This window comes from Eumetopias jubatus, unplaced genomic scaffold (genome assembly GCF_037043125.1).
Source record: "Eumetopias jubatus isolate StellerSeaLion01/CBP00866 unplaced genomic scaffold, mEumJub1_p1.0 scaffold_8, whole genome shotgun sequence".
NCBI classification, from domain to species: Eukaryota; Metazoa; Chordata; class Mammalia; order Carnivora; family Otariidae; genus Eumetopias; species Eumetopias jubatus.
This window is the reverse complement of record NW_028274814.1, coordinates 4,800,440-4,827,821: the sequence shown is the minus strand read 5'-3', so window position 1 is coordinate 4,827,821 and position 27,382 is coordinate 4,800,440. Positions and strand designations below refer to the sequence as shown.

The 27,382-nt window shown below is 35.6% G+C and overlaps 1 protein-coding gene across 6 annotated transcripts in view; it reads right to left on the bottom strand.

Moving 5' to 3' along the window:
* Nucleotides 1–27,382, bottom strand: part of ARHGAP12 (Rho GTPase activating protein 12) — a 115,091-nt gene that overhangs the window by 48,219 nt on the left and 39,490 nt on the right. For 3 of the 6 annotated variants that reach the window (XM_028120876.2, XM_028120877.2, XM_028120878.2), the window contains exons 5-7: nucleotides 8,584–8,847; nucleotides 1,444–1,581; nucleotides 205–285 (exon numbers count right to left, since the gene is read on the bottom strand). In XM_028120876.2, coding sequence (XP_027976677.1) covers nucleotides 205–285; nucleotides 1,444–1,581; nucleotides 8,584–8,847 — 483 coding nt within the window. The remainder of the gene's footprint in view (nucleotides 1–204; nucleotides 286–1,443; nucleotides 1,582–8,583; nucleotides 8,848–27,382) is intronic. The other 3 variants (XM_028120879.2, XM_028120880.1, XM_028120881.1) reach the window with 1 other exon arrangement.

Here is a 27,382-nt window from a genome sequence, read left to right as displayed (position 1 = left end):
GGAATTATCAGTATTATATAGCAAAGATCATACACATCTTAGAAAAATTTAGCCAAAGGATTCTCAATGAATTACCAAAAAAAAAAAAAAAGTTTCGCTTTTTAAAAGCTGAATAAAAATTTTGAAGCAAATCTACTGAGGCCATTTTCAGATATTATTTTATCTACTGTTTTAAAATAGAAATTCAATGTTAAGGTTTATTACCTTTGGCAATTCCCATTCCGAACGAGATCCATCTGCACTGTAGTAATATTGTCTACCTTGATCATCAACATGCTTGAGCCACTACAAAAACAAAACAGGTGTAAAACAACAAACACAAAAACAAAAAAAAGTGTTATTTTTTAAATCTAACTAAAAGTGAGTTTAAGCTTATACAACCAGAGACATTTTTCTTGTGAATTTTATTCTACTTCCTCAAGAACACTGTAAAAAAAAAATTTACAAACTTATACTAATAGATTTGTATTTTAAGTTTGGTAAGAGTAAGTAAACTCAGTATTAAATGTGAATTTATTTCCTCTCTCCTTCCAATGTCAAGTTAGTTCCAATGTCAAGCACCACTTAACATAAGAAAATGTAACATAAAAACACACAGATATACATATACACTGGACACAGTGCTACACTCATTCTGAAAACAAGGTTGAGAAATGAACAAAAGAGAATATTTTTTTAAATCTTCAAATATAAAACTACTGAACAATTTAAGCCCAACTTCGTGTAAACCCTTAGGAATTACCTCCTGCAGCCAATACATTTCTCACTCAATACCATTTAAATAACACTAATAATAAAACTTCATACGATGTAAAACAGGGACTCTGAGGGGCAAAAGACTAAGTACTGCTAATTTAACATATGATCTTAAATGTGAAATACATGAAAACTAATGTGTCCTTATGTTCTAGTGTGAAGTAATTAAAGCAAGCACAACCAACCAGTTATCTTCTCTGATAATACAAGATGTTAATACATAAAATTTCAATATGCATTCCCAAACTAGTTAATCATAAAGTACTAGATTCATGGTTTTTGTTTTACATAACTTGGTTATAAAAGAAAAAGGAGTATACAAAGTGAGGAGGTATATCATAGTAACATATGCTGAGAACACTATTCCTAAAAAACCATTCCTCAAGAAAAATATAAAGAAATATGCTTACTGAAGAAGTCTGAACAGAATGACACTCAATAGGTCCACTCTTAAAAAGGTCTGTCTTAAACAGTTTTGACACCACAAAAATCAGTGTAATTACAAGCAATTTATAACCATGAATCAGTAGTTACATAATGAGTTTTCATGTTGTCAATTGGTATGATTTCAGAATTACAATAAAGAATATTTTCATGCGTTTTTAAAATACTACTAAAACTTCAGTACACAACTATTTCATGAAAGGATTCTGACCAAAAAAACTAGATGAGAAAAAAAGAATGTACCTTTTCATTAGTATAGTCACTGGTATATAAGGTATGCCCACGTTCATCCAACTCTTCTGACCAACCCCTTGGAGGAGAACCACACTGACTATCTGACTGGCTGTAACAAATGCTGTGGTAGTTTTCTTCTGATGAAAGCTATAAATAGTCAGAAACATAAGGATTTTTCTTCTTTGAATATATATATATGCAGCAGTTGCAAATCTAAGCAATAAACTGTAATTAGCCATAAGCACTAAGATGTCTTGACTATAACTGAAAATTTAATTTTCAAAACAAACTGTTAGTCTTTCAAATAGTACACTGTAAGTGGTAAGGTGAAATTAATAATAGTTATTTTATCACAACGATGTAACCCTGGAAAAATTCACCATAATAAAACTGAAAACAATGTTTTCAGACAGAGATAAAATACTACCTTCTATTATTTAATTCTGCTTTTGAACTGAAATCAGGTTAAAAACCAACAGGAGAAGGGGCGCCTGGGTGGCTCAGTCGTTAAGCGTCTGCCTTCGGCTCAGGTCATGATCCCAGGGTCCTGGGATCGAGCCCTGCATTGGGCTCCCTGCTCCACGGGAAGCCTGCTTCTCCCTCTCCCACTCCCCCTGCTTGTGTTCCCTCTCTCGCTGTGTCTCTGTCAAATAAGTAAATAAAAATAATAATAAAAAAAACCCCGACAGGAGTATGGGTATACACATCCGTGTGTAAGCAAAATAGGGGATGAGGATACTTCATCAGACTGAGTTTCTTGAAAATTCTCATGCTTGGCAAACAGTGCTCAAGATATAAATATATCTTGAATTATGTTTTTTTTAATGTGCAGAATTGGGAGAGGAGAGACACTAGTCTTGTAATACTGTATTTTATGTTCTAATTTATTGATTTTGTCTAATTTATTTCCTCAGTCAAATGTTTATTAAAGATAGTTGGAAACTAAACTTCAAAACAAGAAAAAAATATTTAAAAAATTCAAACATGACAGAGAGGTGAAAAAATTCAGTATGGAAATAACTTAGAAAGCATGATAAAATCCAGACATACAAGACAAGCAATTAAGATTGACAAAACTTAACTTCTGCTTTCTCAAACAAGAGGCACCATAATGTGAGTGAGAAGCAACTTGCTTACAGCACTTAAACTTCATTCATTCACAAATATTTATGAGATCCGCTCTTGTAAATGACCCCTCCAGGGTCACTTTTAGGTAGATTCTCAATGTTGTAGAAGTAACTTAAAGACATAAACATACTAATAGTAACATGTTCACAAAAACTGACATAGACAACTTTACAGAAGCCCTGCATAAAGTGAGCTACATACATTTTGTAACAGTAATGTTAAAAATGGAAAACCTATTTCAAAAATCAGGACTTATTGTTAAATTGAGACCACTTAAAATATACGTTCATGTAAGCAAAGTACAATAAAATCTTTTAGAAACAGAAAAGAAATCTATACAATGGAATACTATTCAGCCATGAAAAAAAAGAATGTAATTTTACCATCTGCAACAACACAGATGGACCTTAAGGCCATTATGCTAAGTGAAATAAGTCAGATAGAGAAAGACAAATACCGTATGATCCCACTTATGTGGAATCCTCAAAACAAAACAGAACAAACTCGCAGACACAGAGAACAGACTGGTGGTTGCCAGAGGTGGGGGAGGAGGCACGTTAAATGGGTAAAGGGGGCCAAAAGGCACAAATTTCCAGTTATACAATAAATAAGTCATGGGGATGTAATGTACTACATGGAAAACACAGTTAATAATACTGTATTGCATATATGAAAGTTGCTTAGACAGTGGATCTTAAAACTTCTCACAAAACAAAAAATTTCTGTAAGTGATGATAGATGTTAACTAGACTTACTGTGGTGATCATTTTGCAATATACACAAATATAGAATCACTAGGGTTGTACACCTGAAACTAACAATGTTGTACGTCAATTACACCTGAATAATAGTGTAAAACTAATTTAGGAAACAAAGTCACTAAATCAATTTTTTCATAAACATGACTCCCTAGCTGACGAAATGCTCCCATAATTTCCCAATTTTTGTGCAGTAAGATGTTCCTTTCTTGCATGAAAAGAAACCTCCGGTATCTCAACATGTTTTATTTCTTTATAAAACCAGGAGTACCTTTAAAATCTTGATATTTACTGCTAGGAAAGAGCTATTTAGTGGCAATTAAATAAAATTAAGATTATTTTTGGTAAGCATTCTCTAAATGTTAACCATGCTATACTTGTAACTCCATTCAGCAGGGTACTTGGCTCAGTAACTTTGGGGTATATATTTTGCAGCAAATATAGCCTTATAGACGGGGCTACAGAGATGTTCCATTTACAGGAGAATGGCAGGTACTGAAATGATAACCTGGATTAAAACAATTTAAAATATTACATAAATTTTTCAAGAATCATCCAGAAGCAAGAGGTTAAGAAATACTCAGAGATCAAAAACTAAGTAGAATATAAAGACCAGCTTTCTCTTTGAAGGCATTTGCCAAACCCCAAACTAGAACATTAGTTTTCAAGGCAGTGAAGTATTAGGGAACACGAATCGAGACTACCAAAAGTAGGGAGTGTAACAGGATTCCCCCCGAGAATAAAGAACTGGAACCCCAAAGAATTATGCCCTCAGATTATCAGTGAGCCTGAAATAAGTCTTGTCCTTTATTCCTCACAAGGGAAATAACAGCAATCTCCCCAGATAAATGGGGGGAAATGGGAGAATCTCCAACCACAAACCAGGCTTCATGTAATCCAAATTACTACTAACTAGATGGCCTACAAATACTAAAGCTGAAAATTCAGTTTCGAATGTTCACAGGATACTAGCTTTCTGGCAGAAACAAAAGCAAATCCTCTCTGACAGAACAAGTTTTCAACCCCAGCATTAAAGACTTCTATATATAAAAATTTCCAAGTACTATACATAGTCTCATATTAAAACACACATACGGGGATGCCTGGGTGGCTCAGTCGGTTAAGCATCTGCCTTTCGCTCAGGTCATGATCCCAGGGTCCTGGGATCAAGTCCCACATCAGGCTCCCTGCACAGTGAGGAGCCTGCTTCTCCTTCTGCCTGCTGCTCCCCCTGCTTGTGCTCTCTCTCTGACAAATAAATAAAATCTTTTTAAAAATAAATAAATAAGTAAAACACACATATGTGGACAAGATGTGAAACAAAATACCATGAGTAAGAGTCAGCAGAAAAGCAGCATAATCCAACTCTTAAAGACCTTATGTACTAGGGGCGCCTGGGTGGCTCAGTCGTTAAGCGTCTGCCTTTGGCTCAGGTCATGATCCCAGGGTCCTGGGATGAAGCTGCGCATCGGGCTCCTTGCTCAGTGGGAAGCCTGCTTCTCCCTCTCCCACTCCCCCTGCTTGTGTTCCCTCTCTCGCTGTCTCTCTCTGTCAAATAAATAAAATCTTTAAAAAAAAAAAAAGACCTTATGTACTATTTATATAAAAAATAAAATATAAAATAAGACTAAAGAAAGATATGACAAATAAATGAAATACATGATCCTTCACTGGATCTTTCATTGCAGGAAAAAAAACTATAAAGGATATTAACTGACAAGTGAGAAACACTGAACATTAACTGTGTATTAAATAACATACCAATATTAAACTTCTTGGGTATGATAATTTTTCACCAAAAACAATGACAACAAGTTTTGCTGGAAAATGTCCTTAGAGAATAAAATATTATGTTGTCTTAATCCAAATGGTTCAGAAAAAAAGTTACTAGCAGGTAGAAGGAGGAAGAGAAAAAGCAAATGTGGCAAAATGTTAAAACAGGTAAATCTAGATGGTTATCTAGTATGTGGGTGGGGTGTTCACTATACTATTTTTTTAGGTTTAAGACTTTTCAAAGTAATAAGATGGAGAAGCTCTCCAAAATAAATAAAAGCTAACATGTTTTTAAAATTTAAGGATTGGTTTAATAATAAAGATGAAAAATAGTGAACAGGAACTACATCAAAAATTACTGAGAATGAAGCACAAAGAGACACAGAGATAAAATTCACAAATAAAGGGAAATCAAAAGACACGGCCAATGTAAGCAGATTAAATATTCATCTAATCAAAGTTCCAGAATGAAAGGAAAGAGAAAGTGGGACAGAGGCTATATACAGAAAACTAGGAATTTTCCAGAACTAATCAAGGATAGGACTCCTCAAGTTCAAGAATCCCAACAAAAGGGGCGCCTGGGTGGCTCAGTCGGTTAAGTGTCTGCCTTCAGCTCAGGTCATGATCCCAGGGTCCTGGGTTGGGCTCCTTGCTCAGCGGGGAATCTGCTTCTCCCTCTCCCTGTTTGTGTTCTCTGTCAAATAAATTTTTAAAAATCCTTAAAAAAAAGAACTGTATATCAAGTAAAGATATTCTTAAAACACGAGGAAAAATAAATTTCCAGAAAAAACTACGATTCTATCACTAATATCCTCGGTAAATTTTAAACTAAGATTCTATCACTAACAAATCCTCACTAAGAAAATTTAAAAGTACATGCTTAAGACTGAAGTTATCCAAGACAAACGTTATCCAAGATAATCTGATTTGCATAAAGGAGTGTGAGGGGGAAAAATGCGAAATAAGAGGATGAATTTAAGAATCAACATGTGCAACAATAAGAGGGCTAAAAACAGAAATAAAAGCCAACAACAAACAGCACATACAGTTCTCACATGGCGTTAAAGAGCAAGAGGATACTAACTTTAGACTTTGGTAAGTATGCATGTTAGCATTTCTAAGGGAGGGTCCGCCCCAGCAGCACTACTGACATTCAGGGCCAGATGACTCTTTGCTGTGGGAGCTATGGAGCTATCTTGTGTATCAAGGATGTTTAATAGCATCTCTGGCTTCTACCCACGACATGCCAGGAGCCCTCCCCAAGCTCTAACAACAAAAAAGTGTCCCCAGACATTGTCTAATGTCCCCCAGGAGGCAAAACTGTCCCCAGTTGAGAACCATTGTTCTAGGGTAACCACTAAAATAATAAGCTCTAATTAGATGGAAGAGTGACCACTTACTCCCCCCTCAAGCCCCACTAAAAGTACTGAAATACGTTTTAAAAGACTTAAACCGCCAAGAACAGGGAGAACACAAGAAGAGAGCAGTCACAAAACTCTGGAAGCTGAGAAGCAGACGAACAAGACTAACTTAGCTACAAAGAAAGCAGATTCTAAAATGGTGGAGGGAGGCAATGGAGTTGGTGAGGGAAGTGAAATCCAACCACTTTACAGAGCAGAATCTTCAAATGGCTCAGGAACTGACCATATTAGGTCCTCCTGGAACTAGGGGTGAAGGCAGGGGTATTGCAATGAGGACTAAAATTGCCAGAATCCCTTTCCTTCAGGCCTGCTTGCTAGGTGTGCACCGTCCCCTCTTCCCAGCAAAAGTACAGGAATTAATTACCTCTTATGAGGGAAAAACAGTAAGATTCTGATTTGGAAGACAAGAGGCACAACTGGGTCATGGGTTCCAACCAGAAAGAGGGGAGACTGAGGGACTATATGCAAAACTAAATGCTGACTACCAAGACCCTGGCAGCCCTTACTTTCCTGGCAGATTTTAAGACTTCTGTGAAGACTGAGCAGTCTAAAAGAAAGAACTACTGGTTCTGACCCTGGAGACTCCTGGCAAGTAGCTGATCCATATCGCGATACACTGAAGTTCAAAATGCCCTCCAGTTGTGAGGAAAAAATTATTTCCAACCTAGAATTCTATACTCAGGCAAGCTATCAATTAAATATAAGAGCAGAATATAAACATTTTCACATACAAAGTCTCAATATTACCTCCTATATGCAATCTTTCTCAAGAAATTATTAGAAAATGTGCTCTAGAGACGAGTAGTGTAAGCAGAGATTCTAATATACAAATATATTTATTAATATGGAAAGCTAAAAAGCATGTTTAAAGTTGCTGTGTGTACTTTAAATTTCCTTATTCTATAACTGAACTCTTTCCCTAATTCTTCCAAATTATTAGACTTTATATATATTATTCATATACAGAACAATGTAATTTGAAATCTTTCTAGATCTACAATTCAAATAATTTTCCCAACATTTTTCTTATTATAGTAACACATGAACAAATTTCTCTCACTACTCTCGATCTCATTCTTGAACACTGAAAGTACAAGTTACCACCAAACCAAAGCTATAAATAACCAACTGAAAAATAGGACAAGAAGAAGAGTCATTAACTACAAAAAGCTTTTATATTCCGCTAAATACAAGATGTGTTACCTGATTTTTCCAGCTCCTACCTAACTGGAGTTCTGTTTTTATTATACATGCTTTCTGTAAGAGCAGAGTGTCCCATGCAGGTGTAGGGGCCTCCGTCTATCAAACAGCAGGATTTAACTCCATTCTATCAATCCTACCCAAGTCTCTCCTGCATGTCTGAAGAGTCCCAAGGAATCTCTCCAGACCTCTGACATGACTGTTTCTCAAAATATAGCTGGGCAAGTTCACTGCACGACCCTCCAAGAGGTGCAGGGAAAGGTGAAACAAAGGTGGGGGGCAAGTAGCATGAACACTTGATAGAGAAAATAATGATTTTAGAGCAAATGGTCATACTTTACAAGATGGCTCATTTATGGGAAAGGAATTACATTATACTTACTTTCCTTACATATAAATAAAAAGTGATCTTGCACCTCTGACGGACAAACACTGAAAAGCATCTCAGTAGCCAAACCAAACCAATACAGAAAAGTGTCTGTTTTAACCAGTTCATAACTTTGTTTTTATTTATGTGGCTAAGTCATATCATATATTTTCTTTCCTTTTCCTAAAAAATGTCCCCAACTCAGCAATACAGTAACTGTGTTAGTATCTTCTAGAATGTGAGGGAACCCACTGGCACTAAGCAATTTTAAATGAGTTAATTCAGGAACTAATAAACACATTATAAGGTTAACTACTGTCTATTAGTTAGACATTAGAAAATAACTAGCATTAATATAACGAAACTGGGAAAGAACATTTAGTAACTTAGAGATTTCAAGTGTTCTACCATTTCAATACCAAGAAACAAACTATTCACTTCTTTGGCCTTGAATAATGAAGAGAGAGAAAGTTTGCTAAGTCACTGGTTGAATTATTCATACCTCTTGGTCTCCTGGACTCTGGAAATCTCCTTTGCTTATGCCTGTATCCCGAGTCCAGCGAGGTGGTTTCCAGGTTCTTTCCTGGGTTCCTCTGTTATAGTAGTAACAACGCCCTGAACTATCTTTATGAGTTTCCCATTCTCCATTAATCTGAATTGCTGGGCTCCCAGGAAGTGGGGGAAGAGCAGACTGGGATATTTTCAGTTCTTGTAGATTAGCGTAGACAGGAGAATCTGGACGTCCTTGATTTGGAGGTGTCGCTGCCTGTGAAAAATGTGAAATATTCAGGCTTAAACTGGCATAACATTTACAAATAAAAATTACGTGAAACATGAGACATAGAAAATACATATAAACTTATTTTAAAACATACATACAGGTGTACATATTCTCTCTAAAGAAAGAACAATTTCACAGTATTAAAATTCATGATTTGGTTGAAGAAAATATAAAAGCTTCAAAGAGAATCCAAAGTGTACTTAATAACTTCCCCTCACCCTGAAACAATAGTCCACTAGAAGTCAGGAACTGTGGGTTCCGGTTCAAGCTCTGGCACTAACAAGCTGTATGACATTGGATTAGATCACCTCATCCTCCCTGAAATTGAATTTTTAAATCTCTGTAAATGAGGGAATCAGATTAAACCACACAGGTCTCCTTTGTCTCTAGAAGTCTATGATTTTAGGCAATTTTTTAAAATACAAAAAGTTTTACATATGAGTAATTCAACATCTATTCAGAAAACTATCAAAAAAGATTTTATGTTCTAAACTCAAATATTAAATCAGGAATATATAAGTGAAAGATAAAGGAGATAAAATACCTCAGCTAAGAATTTACTACATTCTATTCTTTCTCAGCTAAATTCTCAATCAATAAATCATTTAATCTCTTCCTAGGTTCCTTATTTGTGAATTTCCTAACAGTGGAAAAATAAGAATGAGTAGTAACTGATTTAAATGCTTAATCTCAATCTACAGCTTTACTTTTTATTTTTAAATGTCTCACTAGATGTCAGTCAAGAGCAGAATATCCTTCGTACACTTTGCATAAGGACATTGTAAACATACTAGTTAGAATTCTGGTAGCTGAAGAAAAAAGCACATGTCTGAGAACACCTTTTTACACTGTGCATTCATATTTGTGTACATATCTTTCTACAACAGAGTTTCTCAACCTTGGCACGAACAACATTTTGGGTCAGATAATTCTTTACCGTGGGGGGCTATGTTGTGTGTTTTAGAATGTTTACTAGCATCTCTGGCCTCTACCCACTAGATGACAGAGGCATTTCCATTGTGTCAACTAAAAAGACTCCAGACATCGCCAAATGTCCTCTGGGGACATAACTGACCCTGGCTGAGAACCACTGCTTTACTATATAAATCCTAGAGTTATATCCAGATGTTTAATTACTTCTATAATGTACCCAAGCGTTTTATGAATGCTAAAAAATACAGAATTTAAAAAGGGAAATGTGGATGGATACACTGAATCAGTTTTATCTGAATCAGTTTTATTAAAGTACTTTAACTCCTAAAATATTATTTGCCTGTAAAATAATCATAATGAGTCTAAACCACAGAATAAGATTTACAAGAGAACACAGTAAAAATAACCCCAAACATGAATACATATGTAAAATTATTACATTCGGTCTTTTTACACATGGTAATTACCCAACTACTGTATTAATGATACAAATTAGACTGTTTTCCTTGAAATGTTAGCTTTGAATTTAGACTACCACCAAACAGCATCTTTTTATGAAGAAAATCTATCTATGAAGACAGATTTCCATGTAGTATTTCTCTTCCAGACTAATTCCATATCCTGGTGAATTAGCCAAGGTAACAATGTTTCTCTGACTACAATGAAGTCTGTTAATATAACAAACAATTCTATATAGCAAATCATTTCTCAGAACCTTATCTAGAGAATATTTATTCAACAAGTGTTAAAAGAAGTTCTTATTTTGCTCCTGATACTTTACTAGACTTGGAGAAATAAAGATGCCAAGAAACAGCCATTTTCTAAAAGCTTTTTATGGAGAATTATATTAAATCCTTAAGAAACAACCAATTCCTATTATTTAAACAATTCAAACAGTTTTTCTAATTTAAAAAACTGAAATGCTTCAACACAGTTTATGAGGCTAGCGTAATTCTGAAACAAAACCAAAGAATTAAATGAAAGAAAATTATAAACCAACCTCACTTACAAATATAAATGAAAATACACAAAGAAGTCAAACGTTAGCAATCAAATCCAGCACTGCATTAAGTCAATCAGGAAAGAAGTAGAAATATTAATAAAATCTGTCTTTAGGAACTCTTTTACTATAATTCTTCACATTAACAGATTCACATAATCATCTCCACAGATACCAACAATGCATTTGATAAAATTCAATGTGGATTCAGGATAAAACTCCTAGACTTTTTTTTCTTAAGATTTTAATTTGAGAGCGAGCGCATGCGCGTGTGCGCACTAGAGCATGAGCAGAGGGGGAGAGGCAGAGGCAGAGGGAAAAGCAGACTTTCCGCTGAGCAGGGAGCCAGGTGCGGGACTGGATCCCAGGACCCTGGGACCACCACCTGAGCTGAAGGCAGACACTTAACCAACTGAGCCACCCAGACGCCCCTATTTGACTTTTAGAAATTATTATTTAAAAATAAACATCACAGTTAGCAAGACACTGATAAGCATTTTCATTAAAAGAATAAAACTAGGATGCCAAGTATCACTGCTTTTATTCAACATTGTACTGGAGGTTCTATGCAATGTACTAGTAAGATATGAAAAATGAGTTAAACTCAAATACCTTAGAGGAAAAAAGATACCCTGATATTTGTCAATGACATAACAAATATCTGGAAACTCAAGTCCATAAAAACTAAGAAATTTAGTTAAGTTGGCCTGATAAAAGATCATCTAATCAATTTTCCATACATGAGCAAGGGCAAACGGGAAAATGTAACAATAAAAAAACCTTATTCACAATAAGAAAAGAATACAAATAAGCTTTAAAAGAAATGTACAAAACCAAATGGGGAACACTTATAAAATCTCCCTTAGGTGCCTAAAATCATACTTGAATAGATAAACCTTTGTTCCTAAATAAAAAACTGAACTTTATAATCATGTTACTTCTGCAAAAATTAATGTATAAACTCTACAAATTCAATGCAATGTCCAGAAAGCAGTATAGTTAGTACACTGCCTAGCAAAGAGCAGCACTTAATTAAATTTTTTGAATGAATGAACATGTGAACAAAAGAATGCAAACACATAATGCCCAAGTAAAAGCAAAATTCAAGGAGTAGGAACTGGTTACATGTGATAAAAAGAGAAAAAACTAGGAAAACATCCACATTTCTAGTATGGAGAAAGGATGGACAGTTGTGTCACCATTTAAGATAGAAACTATTTAAAAATGAATTGGGAGTTCAAGTACTCAGCTAAACACTAAGGTTATAAATATGAATTTAAAAATGTACTGTCTTCTGTACTTCTGAAACAAATAATGCAATATATGTTAAAAAAAAAAAAGAAGAAGATAGCAGGAGGGGAAGAATGAAGGGGAGTAAGTCAGAGGGGGAGACGAACCACGAGAGATGATGGACTCTGATAAACAGAGTTCTAGAGGGGAGAGGGGTGGGGGGATGGGTTAGCCTGGTGATGGGTATTAAAGAGGGCACGTTCTGCGTGGAGCACTGGGTGTTATGCACAATGAATCATGGAACACTACATCAAAAACTAATGATGTAATGTATGTGATTAACATAACAATAAAAAATTTTAAAAAATAAAAAATGTAGTCTTCTAAGACTTCATACAGCAAAAGAAAAGTGAAACAAAAGATCATTTAAATGTATAATAGACAAGACTCAGAGCTATGTATGGGACACGCTATGGGAGCAAAAAGGAAAAAGACCTGGAAACAAGTGACTGAGTCCTAGAAATGAATAAATAAGAGTCAGTCAGGTAAAAGGTGGAGATACAGAGGCAATATGAACAAAAGTTTGCAAAAACAGCATGGTACAGTCCGGGAATGTTGTGACTCCTAGAGTAGGTAAAAGCAGTAGCAAGAGAAAGATCTAAGAAACAGCAAATTACAGAACAAGGAGGTTGAAGACTTTAAGCCAGGAAGTACATTCTGATTTAAAATTTAGAAATACTACAGATTTTAGAGGGACATAACCAGAGGCAGAGGATCAGTTAGGCTGGTACAGACGCACAGACAGAATAGGAGAGCTGCAATAGGACAAGATAGCAGGAATGGAGCAGCAGGGCCAGATTTAAGAAATAATTAGGTTAAATTAGCATGCAGATTTTGGGTGTTTATGTGAAGCATATTTTTTGTTGTGTTTGTGTGTTTACAGATCAAATAATGCCAAGATAAAGAGTAACATAAAAAAAGAGAAGCAAAGAGGAGTTCCATTCAGATTGTATTAGGTTGAAAAGCCTTTGAAAACTGCTGACAGACTGTTGGATATAAAGACTGGGAGTTCAGTACAGAAATCAGGGCTAAAAATATAAATGTAAGTCATCATTATTTACATGGGGCCAATAACCTAAGAGAGTATACAGAACGCGAGGAGGAGGAAAACAACTCTGGAGGAAAACAACTGTTTACAGTTGCTGAAATTAAATTGAGAATATACGTATAAAGTTAGCACAGGGTCTGACATGGTGACCTCTAGTGTTGTCATTATTATAATTATTATTGCAATTAATATAATTAAAGTACCAAAGTTGGAGGATCTAGTAAAAAAAAAGGGGGGGGGCAGAAAGGAAAGTCAGAAATAGAAGATCTAAATAGGAAAAGGTAGTATTTAAAAATCAGAGAGAGGAAAAATTTAAAAAGAAGGGGAATTTGACCATATCATTCCAAAGACTTCAATACAGGGGCTCTGGAACAATCACTAGATTCAGAAATTAAGAAGTCATTAAAGGACTTCACCTTCCAGCCATGAGAATCCAAAATTATCTTCCTGCCATCAACAAGTAGAAAAGTGAATGAAACCTAGGAAACAAGTATATTCAGGCATTGTACAACAAGCAGCGCAGAACTGTGATCTCAGAAAGAAGAACCAAATGAGGTGCGTCCTACCATTCCAAGCTTTCTGCCTGGAGGTAGTTTCCAGAAATCAGCACAGGGAGGAGAAACTTAAACGGTTCAGTGACTAAACAGGAAAGATAAAGGTTTACATTTATTATTTAAAACGACAAAGGGAAAAATACAAGAAATGAAAATAATGATATAAATATCAAACACTGTTAAGAGAGGAAAAGGAGAATGTTCCCTAATTTTTCCAGAGAATCTCCAAATTTCGTTGGTGTTCTTCAAAACTGATAAACTAAGCAATGGAGGTGACAGTTATGTCTGAAATCCAGAGACATAAGAGTAATCTTAAGTACAAGAACATATAGTTAGAAGAGGTTTATTGACATGAATGAATGGTAAAATTTTAATATTTCACATTCTTAGCACCAGTTAAATTTTTTGACAGATGTTCATTTGAAATGTTGCTCATTTCATATCAGAAACAGTTTCTAGCAGAAGTAAAAATTTTGTTTTCTTAATTAAGAATCAACTTCATGGGGCACCTGGGTGGCTGAGTAGGTTAAGCGTCTGCCTTCAGCTCAGGTCATGATCCCAGCATCCTGGGATCAAGCCCCTACATCAGGTTCCCTGCTCAGTGGGAGTCTGCTTCTCCCTCTGCGTCTCCCTCTCTGTGCTGGCTCTCTCTGTCTCAAATAAATAAATCTTTAAAAAAAATTAATTTCATAATTAAAATCAGCTTATACTTTCAACTTCCAAAACACGTGGAAAGAGAACAGGACTCAGTATTTTTGTTAATACTCTCACCTCTGGCAAAACGAAACTGTTTATTATCAACCGCTGAAACCATTGAGAAAAAAAAAAAAAATCAAGAGAATTACCATTTATTGATCACTAAGGATTTTCCTCAAGAACTCTTAAAAATATAAGTTCTTGATAGAAAAAAATACTTAGTATAGAATATCAAACTAATGTTTACATATATACAAAACATAGTAACTTCAAAGAGGAATGTAAATAATAACACAGCATTTTGTATCTTAAAAAAAAGTATTTTTGGCTCACTAAACACACTCAGTGCTGGTGAAAGTCGAATGTAAGAGCTTCAGTTTACTGCTGGTAACTTTTATTAGCTGAAACCTTCTTAGCCAATAGTATGGCAGTATGTTTCAAAAGCTTTTAAAAATATTTTTAGAACAATGAGCAAAGAGGGAAAAAAAAATCCTAAGTACAGAAAAGTTTTTCACACAAAGATGTTCACTCCAATGTTATTTATCAGAAATAAATTAGAAACCATCTAAAATAAATAATCCAATCAATAAATGGGCAGAAGACATGAACAGACATTTCTCCAAAGAAGACATCCAAATGGCCAACAGACACATGAAAAAGTGCTCAACATCACCTGGCATCAGGGAAATACAAATCAAAACCACAATGAGATACCACCTCACACCAGTCAGAATGGCTAAAATTAACAAGTCAGGAAAGGACAAATGTTGGCGAGGATGTGGAGAAAGGGGAACCCCTCCTACACTGTTGGTGGGAATGCAACCTGGTGCAGCCACTCTCAAAAACAGTATGGAGGTTCCTCAAAAAGTTGAAAATAGAGCTACCTTACAACCCAGCAATTGCACTACTAGGGATTTACCCCAAAGACACAAATGTAGTGATCTGAAGGGGCACCTGCACACCAATGTTTATAGCAGCAATGTCCACAATAGCCAAACTATGGGAAGAGCCCAGACGTCCATCGACAGATGAATGAATAAAGAAGATATGGTATATATATACAATGGAATATTACACAGCCATCAAAAAATTAAATCTTGCCATTTGCAACGACATGCATGGAACTAAAGGGTATTATGCTAAGCGAAATAGTCAATCAGATGATCTCACTGATATGTGGAATTTAAGAAACAAAACAGAGGATCATCGGGGAAGAAAGGAAAAAATAAAACAAGACAAAACCTGAGAGGGAGACAAACCATAAGAAACTCTTAATCACAGGAAACAAACTGAGGGTTGCTGGAGGGGAGGCAGGTGGAGGAATAGGGTAACTGGGGATGGACATTAAGGAGGGCATGTGATGTAATGAGTGCTGGGCATTATATAAAGCTGATGAATCACAGACCTGTACCTCTGAAACCAGTAATACATGATATGTTAATTTTAAAAAAATAAATTAAAAAAAATCTAAAAACCATCCAGCAACAGAGGAATGGTTAAGTAAACAATGATATATGAGGCAATCTATATTTTTTTTTCAGAGAGGCACTAAAAATGGTGATGAGTCTTAAATAACATTATTAAAAAAAATTATGAGCTTAATGGGAATAGCAGAATATATAACTGCTTCTAACTTCCAACTAAACTCCAACTAAAAATTTACAAGTATGGAGAAAAACCAACTAAAACATTATCAGTTTCCTCTGGATAATGGGAATATGTATAATTTTTTTTCTATGTGCTTTATTTCCCAATTTATTTTTCCCAATTTCACAGTGAGAATTATTACCTTTAGAGTTTGATTAGGACAAGAATCCGGGGCACTTGCTCAGTCCAGGGAGACTCATAAAAGTGACAACCAGAGTATTAACACTATATAAACCAGTCTTTTCTTAACAGGTGGTCAGTGGATCATCTGTATCAGACTCATTTACGAATGCTTTTTTTTTTTTAATTTAAAATTGAGTCATATCCCAGAGTCACTGGGGATGGACAATGGTGGGGGTAGTAGTCAAGAATCTGTATTTTTAAGTACTCTATGGGATCCTTATGTATACTATTGTTTAGAACACACTGATAAAATTAAATCTTCCTGAATGGACTCAGGGCAAACTAGTCCCCCTGGCCCAATAAATTTGTATTATAAAAAGCAAAGTACTTAAAGACAATTCTGTTCAGACCACCAGTTGTTTCTCAGTCTGCAGATAAGCCAGAGAATTAAAATAACAAGAGGTACTTTCAACATATGAATCACATAAAAATTAGTTTTCTAATATTTTTAAGACTTAAGTATTGTGCACTTAAACTGAACAAAGAAGCCTGTTCATCAACTACAGACAACAAGAGCAAGTGATTGTCATACAAAATAATCTTTAAAAGGAGAGCACAGAAACAAAGTTAATTTTATGGGCCATATCTGTCATTAATTAACAACTGAACTGGGACTAGTACCTCTGCACATGACCCAATTTTGTATTTAAAAAAAGCCCTGGCCTGTTCCACTTTATCTATAGATTAAAATAGTCCTCCCACTATCCACAGAAAGAAAAAATTGGGGAACCATATATATAAGAAGATAACTTTAAACTTAAGACTCTACCTGAATCCTTACTTTTTTTAATAACAAAAACAGAGATTTGTCCCCTTTTTTCTTTTAACATTAGTTCAAGAATTGCTTCTAAAATAAACTTCAGGGAATGGCAGAATACGTATTTACTAAGGAGTTGTACCTATTGTTTCTTAAATAGCATATGCTACTCAGTACTGATACTTAGGTACCTATCTTCACATTAACAATAATAAAAACAGTAACAATGATGAATTATATTACATAAATATACTTCTATTTATGTTACTGAATAATCAGTTTAAGTCCCTGCAGCCTATAATCATATTTTTTATTTAGTTTATGGGTAAAAAAAAAAAAAAAAAGGCACTTACCAAATATCAGACTCCAAAACAAAATTTAAATTATGTTTTAACTCTATTTTAATTCATATGGAAAAAAGACATTTATGTGCCTTTGGTAATTTACCTGCTTAAACTCTGCCTTACCATAATTGCTAATCATCATTAACACTAGGCCAGTTAACAGAATAGAGGACAAAAAATAGCCAACAAGCCAATATTCAGTTAACACAACACTAAAATTTGTTTTAGTTTCACAAGTGAAAACTGCGTATCAGTTTTAACTGGAAAATTTAACTTTCCAAAAGAAATCTTTTTGCTTAAAACGAAATTTTAGGGACAAAAACATATTATTCCTTGTTTAATAATTTTATAATATAAATTCTAATGCTGATATCTTAAAGCATGACTGCATTGAGATTTCAGGGTCTGCAAGAGCATAGGGACATTTTCTATGATTTTACTTATTTAGCTACCATTTGAGGACTAATTTCAAGCTGTATGGGAGATGAAAGCAAGACAGTTCCTGTCCTTAAGGGCCAGCAACCTAGTAAAGAGACTGATAATAAAACGATTCCAATAGCATGAGCTACGTGCCACAGAAAGCTGTGTGGACAGGATGCTCTAGAAGCGCAAAAAAGCAGCAATAAACAAGAAGAGAGTGAGGCGTGATGCGGAGGAAAGGTTCACAGCAGAGGTTTAACTGGATCTGTAAATGGAAGCAGGACGAAGCCAAGTAAGTCAAAGGAACTTGTGAAGGCGCTCCAAGTACACTCAAAATCTGTTTTAGCTGACATTAACACAAAGAAATAAAAAGCAGCCTTCCCATAATGAAACCTAACTGTGGCTCAGGGGAGTCAGTACTGTGAAAAGCTTTAATAAATATTATTTTCATAGTTAAAAAAAAAACAACAAAAATCTCTTTTCTGTAGTTTTTCTATTCACTGACTTGAGGTTGCTGAACTCCTCCTATAGGGTTTGTTACCTTATATTCACACACTAAAACTTTTTTAGCTCCTCATCTTTCATCTTGTTTCTGTACTCTTCCCCTCCCCTTTGATCACCTTAGCCAACAACTTGAACAACCCCTTCACACCATCAGAGATCTGCCACCATTTCTGTCTGTCCCCTGACAGACAATAAAGAAGGCAGGCCCCAAGTAGGAAAACTGTGAGGTCTAAAAAATGCTTATTTCTAGGAAGCCATAAACAAACATACTGATGAAGTCATTTCTGTGCTACCAACCTGCAAAAACAGATGCCAACTAACAAAAGCGCAATCGTACCATGCCATGCTAACTAAAAGTACTGGTGGGTAAGACAGTCTGTACCTAGAAGGTGGGTAGGTAAGAGCTGACAGACACCACAGTGAAAACCCCCAGGTAAAAGGGACCAATACATACATAGTCACAAGGGTGTGCACAATTAGGAAGTTTATCACAGGTAAAAAGATTTTCCAAAAGAAGAACAAAAGACAAATTTCCCCTTAAAGATTAAGCCCACACCCACCTCCTCCAATAATTTTCTGTTGTGCCCTCACATGCATCTCTTCCTACAGCCTCACTACACTGTAGTTTATCGTGGTACTTATTACACTGCACTATAATCTCAGATTTACTTGTCCGCCTTTTCTTCTAGAACTTGATTATCTTTAGGGCAGATATGTTTGCCTTATTTCTTCATCTACAGTGACTAACACAGCACCTGCACATAGTAAACACTCAATACGTCCCCGAATGAAAATTACTTTCATATAAACTAAGAAGCTATCATGGAATCCATATACTGCTATTAATTCCTTTCTCCTGTTTTTATAGTCTCCTTGGGAAATCTTACCTAATTCTACTGTTTCAATAAAATCAAACTCACCCTGTAACATCCACCGCTCCCCCTAAATGACAGACATGTATTTTGAAGGACCTACTAGCATGGATCCTCCACACATTCCTCAAACTCCTTATATCCTCTGCCTAAACTTTTTTTTTCTGGTAACACACTATCTTTGAATATTCGCCAGTTCAAATAATAGCATCATAAGCTACTCAATCAGAAATCTCCAAGTCATCTTGTGTCTCTTCTCTTACTCCAAAGAGTTCCACTAATTCTTCCTCCTAATAAACCTCGAATTCCTTCTTCTCTTACCCTCAAGATAACTTAGTCTAGGTCCTCTTCATCTTTTTTGCTAAATGACTACAAGCACCCATGGAGGGGCGACTGCCTCCATTTCTTCACCCTGTTCAACTGGTCTTCCACAGTACCAATAATAATCCTCTAAAAACACAAATCTGATTTTTTTTAAAGATTTTATTTGAGAAAGAGAGAGCGAACGCACACAAGCAGGGGGAGGGGCAGAAGGAGAGGGAGAAGCAGGCTCCCCGCTGAGCAGAGAGCCCGACACGGGGCTCTATCCCAGGACCCTAGTATTACGACCTGAGCCAAAAAGTAGACGCTTAACCAACTAAGCCATCCAGGTGCCCCAACACAAATCTGATCTTGTTATTCACCTGCTTAAAAACATCAATGAATACTTCACTGAGTATAAAAGAAGTTCAAATGCCATAGCTGAGATTGTAAGGCTCTTGAACAGTCCAGGCGCAATCTTTTCTGCCCCATTCATTGCCATTCTCTTTACATCCTTTGCTCTGAAACCCCCATGTGACTCACACATCTACTATGAATGTCATGCTATTCCCCCACCCCTACCACTACCTTCAAATCTTTGTTTATCCTTCTGTGTGGGACATCCTGTCCCTAATCACCAACCAGTGAACTGCATATAAAACCATAAAGAGCTGGTTCAAAGGTCACCTTCTCTTTGAGACGCTCCTCTATGCCTCAATGTAGAACTCCCATGTATCTAGAGCAGTACTCACACAAATATAGTATGAGCTAGGTATGACATGTAAAATTTTCTAGTGGGGGGCACCTGGGTGGTTCAGTCGGTAAAGCATCTAACTCTTGATCCCAGCTCAGGTCTTGATCTCAGGGTTGTGAATTCAGGCCCCATGCTGGGCTCCACGCTAGGCATGGGGCCTACTTAAAAAAAAATTTCTAGTAGGCACATTAAAAAGGTAAAAAGAAGGAGGCGAAATGAATTCTAATAATATATTCATTTAACCCAATATATCTAAAATATTAGCATTTTACTATATAATCAATATAAAAATTATAAGTCTTTAAAATCCAGTGTATATTTTAGAGCATATCTCAATTCAAATCCTAAAATTTTCATCAAAGTACTTGATCTATATTTAGATTTCATAAAATTTACAAGTGAAAAAGCAAATTCACATACTCAAATTATTCTATGTCAGTTTTTAAATTTCTTAACAATAACTGAAACTAAAGTAAATTCAGTTCCTCAGTCTATCAGCCGCGCATTCAAGCGCTCAATAACCACAGATGGTAACTGGCCACTGTACTGGACAATATCAATCCACAGCATTTTGTGTTCACCTATACTATAGTCCCCCTAACACTACATTATGTTCAGTTGTTATTTTTCAGTCTTTTCAACAAAACTCGAAGCCCCTCAAGAGTTTAGAGGAAGATCATGTATTTTCAAAGTCTAGAAACAAATAAATATAAACTAAAGATCGCTTCTCAAGCCGACTCAGATTCTGATAATTTTTCCCAGTAACTACTTTCCCAATCCATAGAAATTTTTTAAAAATAGAAAGGTAAATGAAACAGCTGCTAGAAACTAATATTTATTGATGAAACCTCATTGTTAAACATGTGCTGAAAGTATTCAACAAGATATCCTTGTCCTTGGTCAGTTAAGCAAACAAAATTCTCCAATAGGACATTATGCTGAAATAGCAAGACCTAGCTATTATTTTATACTGATGAAGCAACATGCAATGGCCTGGTATGCTGCCATTCATTATCACAAATCTCTCTCTCTAGGGACTTGAATGCTAACTGTACGATCAGCATTCAGAGGATGACTAAACAATACTCCATGGCTGAAAGTTCTAGAGAGTAACAAGTTTATGGTACAATCACGAATGAAAAGAATGCATCTGTGTTTACTTGTTGAAAGCACATAGTACACGCAGAAGTCTAAGCTTAGACACTGAGGTTTCTGGTAACAGCCAAAAATATAATAAATTTCAAAAAAATACAAAATTAATCGAGTACATGGTATACATTTAATTGGCTGACATACCATCCTTCCTGTCATCTTCTGATAAAAACCTATTCTTTTATGTTTTTTCAAAAATAAGATTCTGAAGTAAAATATTCTGAAAAACTAAGGAAAATATAAATTGTCACTTCAAACGAACACAACCAAATAAATGGATTTCTAACTTACTACACGTACCAATTTGTTAACAAGGCTGCATGTCAGCACTGTAATACAGTTGCTTAGATAATCTATTAATTCCAAACTCAGTGCATAATTTAAGAGTTTACAGTATTATATCCTTAAAGCTGTACTGAAAATCTTAAACCCATACAAAGTAAATAAAAAATAGATGATTTTCTATCATTTTAATGGCCACTTTATACTAAAACAAGAAATGTTTAAGCCCTGAATTCCTTAAAAGATAGTCAAAATAGGTATCTAGATACATATAGATGAACTTACTAATATAAAAATATGTGCATACATTCACCCACATATATGCATGAAAAAAATCAAAAGATACATATCAGTTCCTGTAACCTGTTTCATGGAATTATGGCTGGTTTTGTTTACCTGTATTCTCTTATTCTGAAATGAGATTAAAAAAGAAATTTTAGAAGAGAAAAAGGCCATTAGTTTTAAACCTATGTAACAATTCTGGATTGAAATTCTACAGCCTAAGCTATAAAGGCAAGAACACACTGATGATACCCATGGAGGTCAGTATCTAAAACTTTACCTAGAAAATTGAGAGCAGGCAAGGAGAAAGGGCTAGTTCACATTCATGAATATTCTGGGTTCATTCTAAATCAGAAATGTAGTCACCGTGCTTAGAATTAAAAACCTCATAAGCCACATTGAGAATACGGTTCCCATTAGAGCAAGTTCTCCGAGTTGCTAAAGGATAAAACAGGACAGGGTAGAGAAGAGAAAGGTGAAATGCATGAGGTAGAATGAGACTGTTCCCTAACGACAGTGGTCAAAAGTCCAACACCTCTCTGAATGCAGTTCATCCTCAAGTTTCATAAACTGAGGCCAGTCTAAACACTAAGTAATCATTCTCTTTGCAACCATCAGCACAATCCATTTCCAGAACTTTTTTCATCTTACAAAACTTAAACTCTGTACACATCACACAGTAATTCTCTATCCCCTCACCCCTCAGCCCCAGGCAACCAACACTCGACTTTCTGTCTATATGAACCTGACCATGCTAGGTGCTTCATGTAAATGGAATCATACATATTTGTCTTTTTGTGACTGGTTTATTTCATTTTACAAAATGGTCTCAAGACTCATCCATGCTGTGGCATGTGTCAGAATTTCCCTTCTAAGATTGAATAGTATCCCACTATATGTACATACTACATTTTGTTTATTCATCTCTTCACGGACTCTTGGGTTGCTTCCACCTTTTGCTATTATAAATAATGCTGCTATAAACATGGACATAAAATTTCTATTCCAAGTCCCAGCTTTCAATTCTTTTGGATACTGTGATGATTAATTTTAACTAGACTGGATTAAGAGAATGCTCTAATAGGTGGAAAAACACTATTTCTGGGGATCTCTGGAAGAGATAAGCATTTAAATCAGCAAAGTAGACTGTCCTCACCAAAGGAGGTTGGCATCTTCCAATCTATTTAGGGCCTAAATAGAACAAAAAGGCAAAGGAAGGGCAAAATCACTCTCTTACCATGACTCTCCAGGTTCTTGAATGTTAAGACTTAGACAAGGACTTACACCATCATCAGACCTTCAGACTTGGACTGAATTACACTACCGGCTTCCGTGGTTCTACAGATTGTAGATAGCAGAGTTGGGCTTTTCGGCCTCCATTACTACATGAGCCAATTCCTATAAGTCTCTTATATCTATAGATACCCTATTGGTTCTTTTTCTCTTGAGAACCCTAATAAGAGCCCTTTTCTCTTGAAACACCTCAAATAAAACTTACCATTAGCTCTAAAGGTCATCATTCAAAAAAATAACCCTAATACCTTACATATTTTCCACATCCTGACATCCTACATATACATGGAAGACCATTAATCCAAAAGAGGGGGAAAACTCAGCAGCTAAGCTTAAAAGTAATTGAATTTTCTCTCGACCTCCTTATATATCCTTACTGCCAAAGAGAAAAATATAAAACATTCTACTTATATTTCAAAGTACATGAAATAAAATTCATCTAATAAATACACTCGAATTCTACAGAGTTAATGCTAGCCAAAAATGCGGTTTATTTCCCAAATCCTCAGTCTCCTCTCAGGGCCCTTTCAACCTCTCTTCCTCTCAAAACTAGTTCTCAATTTGGATTTTTTTTTTTAAAAGGCTCTTAAATACAAAAGATATGGGGCGCCTGGGTGGCTCAGTCGGTTAAGCATCTGCCTTCGGCTCAGGTCATGATCTCAGGGTCCTGGGATCGAATCCCACATCACGCTCTCCGCTCAGCGGGGAGTCGGCTTCTCCCTCTCCGTCTACTCCTCCCCACTGCTTGTGCTCTCCCAAATAAATAAATTCTTTAAAAAAATATTTTTTAAATAAATAAACACAAAAGATATGTTCCCCTAAGTCAAATTAACTACTGACCCTCAACTAAAGACTCAGAATTACTCTATCCTGTTCTTTTTGGTCTTTTTTTTTAAAGATTTTATTTATTTATTTGACAGAGAGAGACACAGTGAGAGAGGGAACACAAGCAGGGGGAGTGGGAGAGGGAGAAGCAGCCTTTCCCGCGGAGCAGGGAGCCCGATGTGGGGCCCGATCCCAGGAGCCCGGGATCATGACCTGAGCCAAAGGCAGACGCTTAATGACTGAGCCACCCAGGCGCCCCACTCTACCCTGTTCTAAGGCTCACTTGAAACACGCTGGTCTCCTCTGGTTCCAAATCAATTTTTTATATATGCTTGCTCCTTTTCATTAGGTATCTGAACATTCAAGGAGAAATAAAAAGGTTTTCATTCAGGGTTCAGAAGTCTATAAAAACAAAATGAGAAAATCTGTGACAGAGATCTAAATTAAGATTTACTAACTTCTTGTTTACTGTGTCTGTTTAGGATACTGTTGCTCTTCAGCATGAGACATACTGAAAGTGGCATAAAGATGCCTTGCTCCTTTTAATAGAAGAAAGTGCTAACCATAGGAAGGAACAAGTCTGGTTATCACAGTTTTTAGTCTTCATATTCGATTTCAGTGAATGTACTAACATGAAAACTATTACATAACAACAATGATACAGCAAAGCAAGTGACTATTATAAAAGTATCCATATTTTTCTTTTTATATTTAGTTACTAGAGAAACATTAAGATTTATTAATTCCCATTTCAATCATTAAATCTTTAGCTGAAAAGTTAAAAAGATCACATTCCTTCCCACTTGATTATGCCTAAAGAACAGCTAGTTATAAGTTATTACAACTGAATAAGTTATTATAACTGATAAACACTATTTTTCCTTAACTCATTTAAATTACAGTAACAGAACTGTCAATGAAGAAAAAAATTACTTGAATTGAAATATAAAATAGATGGCCTTTCCATAAAAACAAATAATCTAATCCTTAGGCATATGTTACATTCCCCGAACGTTTAACAATACTATCAACATGACACAGCTGCTTAATAATTTTTTTTTAAAGATTTTATTTATTTACTTGAGAGAGAGAGAGAGAGAGAGAGAGAGAGAGAGCACAAACAGGGGAAGCAGCAGAGGGAGAGGGAGAAGCAGGCTCCACACTGAGCAAAGAGCCCGACACAGGGCTCAATCCCAGAACCCGGGATCATGAACTGAGCTGAAGGCAGACACTTAACCGACTGAGCCACCCAGGCACCCCAATGCCTTTCAATAATAAACATGACAAATCAAATGAAGGAAAACCTGGCATACCTGAGAGACATGTTTAGTAGATAATTAATAAAACTTTAAAACCATACTTTGCTGGCTAGAAAAGGGATGCACTAAGCTGCACAAAGCATTAGACTCTTCTTTAAATTATGCAATATAGTTATAAAAGGCAAAAAAAACTTAACAAAAAAAATTTTTTTTGAAAATAGAGAATAGGAGTAAAAAGAAAAAAACCCCACAAAACTCCAGAAAACTACTACTCCAGTAGAACCCCTGTTGATGTCTTAAATGAAGTTGTGGACACTTCTAATTTTTAACCTTCAAACATCTTGTACTTCCACAATTTCAAAATGAAACACCCAAGCTTCCTTTAATACAAAAATCTGGACAGTCTTAAACCAGCTGATAAACTTCTTGACCAATCGAGTAATAGCAACAGTTCTGTTTCATATATTATCTGTAGGACAATGTTTCTGCAATTTTGTATGAGCATTTTATTGTATTTCACATTTATTAAAATGAGGCAAAAAAATTTGAAAAAAATAGTACAGCATTGCCCTATATCTGACATAGAGACAAGCAATCTATAGTCCAAATTCAGCTTGCAGCCCATTTTTGTAAATAAAGTTTTACTGAAACATAGCCATACTGTTTCCATATGGCCTATGGCTGCTTTTGTGCTACAATGAGAGTTGGATACTTGTAAGAGAAGCCATATAAACTCACAAAACCTAAAATATTTACTATCTGGTTCTTCACAGAAAAAGTCAGCAACTCTGTGAAGATGCCCTCCCCATATTCAGCTAGATTTTACTAAAACCAAATACACAAGAATTAGATGAATTATGGATTTTACTACATTCTTCCAAAGTAATTACCTCAAATAAATTACAAAATTTACATCCTTTCAGCAGTGACATTCTCCTATAAACTTCAGAAAGCAGAAAATGCAATCTTCAGCTTTTATATTAACAGTGAGTTTCAACTGTTTTCTTAATTCACACGTTTTAATACCTATTTAAAAGACAAAAATAGTTCTCTTAACTACAGACTCAGTTATCACAAAGACCTTTAGTGATTGCCTTCAAACAAATTTTATTTTAAAAATATAACTTTATTAGTAGCTAGCCAATGTCAAACAGACACACAAATTGAATGCAGAATCTCTAGCTTTAAAAATTAACTTATGGGGCGCCTGGGTGGCTCAGTTGTTAAGCATCTGCCTTTGGCTCAGGTCATGATCCCAGGGTCCTGGGATCAAGCCCCGCATCAGGCTCCCTGCTCAGCGGGAAGCCTGCTTCTCCCTCTCCCACTCCCCCTGCTTGTGTTCCCTCTCTCGCTGTGTCTCTATCAAATAAATAAATAAAATCTTAAAAAAATAAAATAAAATAAATATTAACTTATTTCGGGCGCTGGGGTGGCTCAGTAGGTTAAGCTCTGCCTTCGGCTCAGGTCATGATCTCAGGGTCCTGGGGATTGAGCCCCGCATCAGGCTCCCTGCTCAGTAGGGAGCCTGCTTCTCCTTCTCCCGCTCCCCCTGCTTATGCACCCTCTTTCTCTAATAAATCTAAAAACAAATTAACTTATTTAACTTATTCTTCCCCACATATTTTCCCTCTGACTTCATAGGTCATCCTATTCATTGCTTTAACCTACTTATTACCTGCATTTCAACAAATCACCTAACATGCTCACACTTGGCTCTAGTTTAAAAAAAAAAAAAAGTCAATACAGATTAACAGACTGACACTATAGGTTAGCAGGGTTTTCTTCCTAGCTTATTTATAAAATTGTATTAAATGATACTGTTTATATTTCTTACATGTCAGGAATTTTTAAGACAATGAATGGTGTCTCATTCATATTCTGGGTCTAATTCTTATTGTTGTACTACTATATTTTGACTTTTCCTTTGCATTTGCAAACAGAAAATTAGAGCTGTATTGGGGGATGAAAAAGTTTGGGAAACGTTTGTAGAGATCCAAACAGAAAGGAGTTGAAACTTGAAGGGAAAATAAGAATAGCAACTACATAGATTTGAAATACACACAAACACATACACATATTTTCTAAAGGAAATTAAGCCGCTCTGTGGCAATAAATATTACAGAGT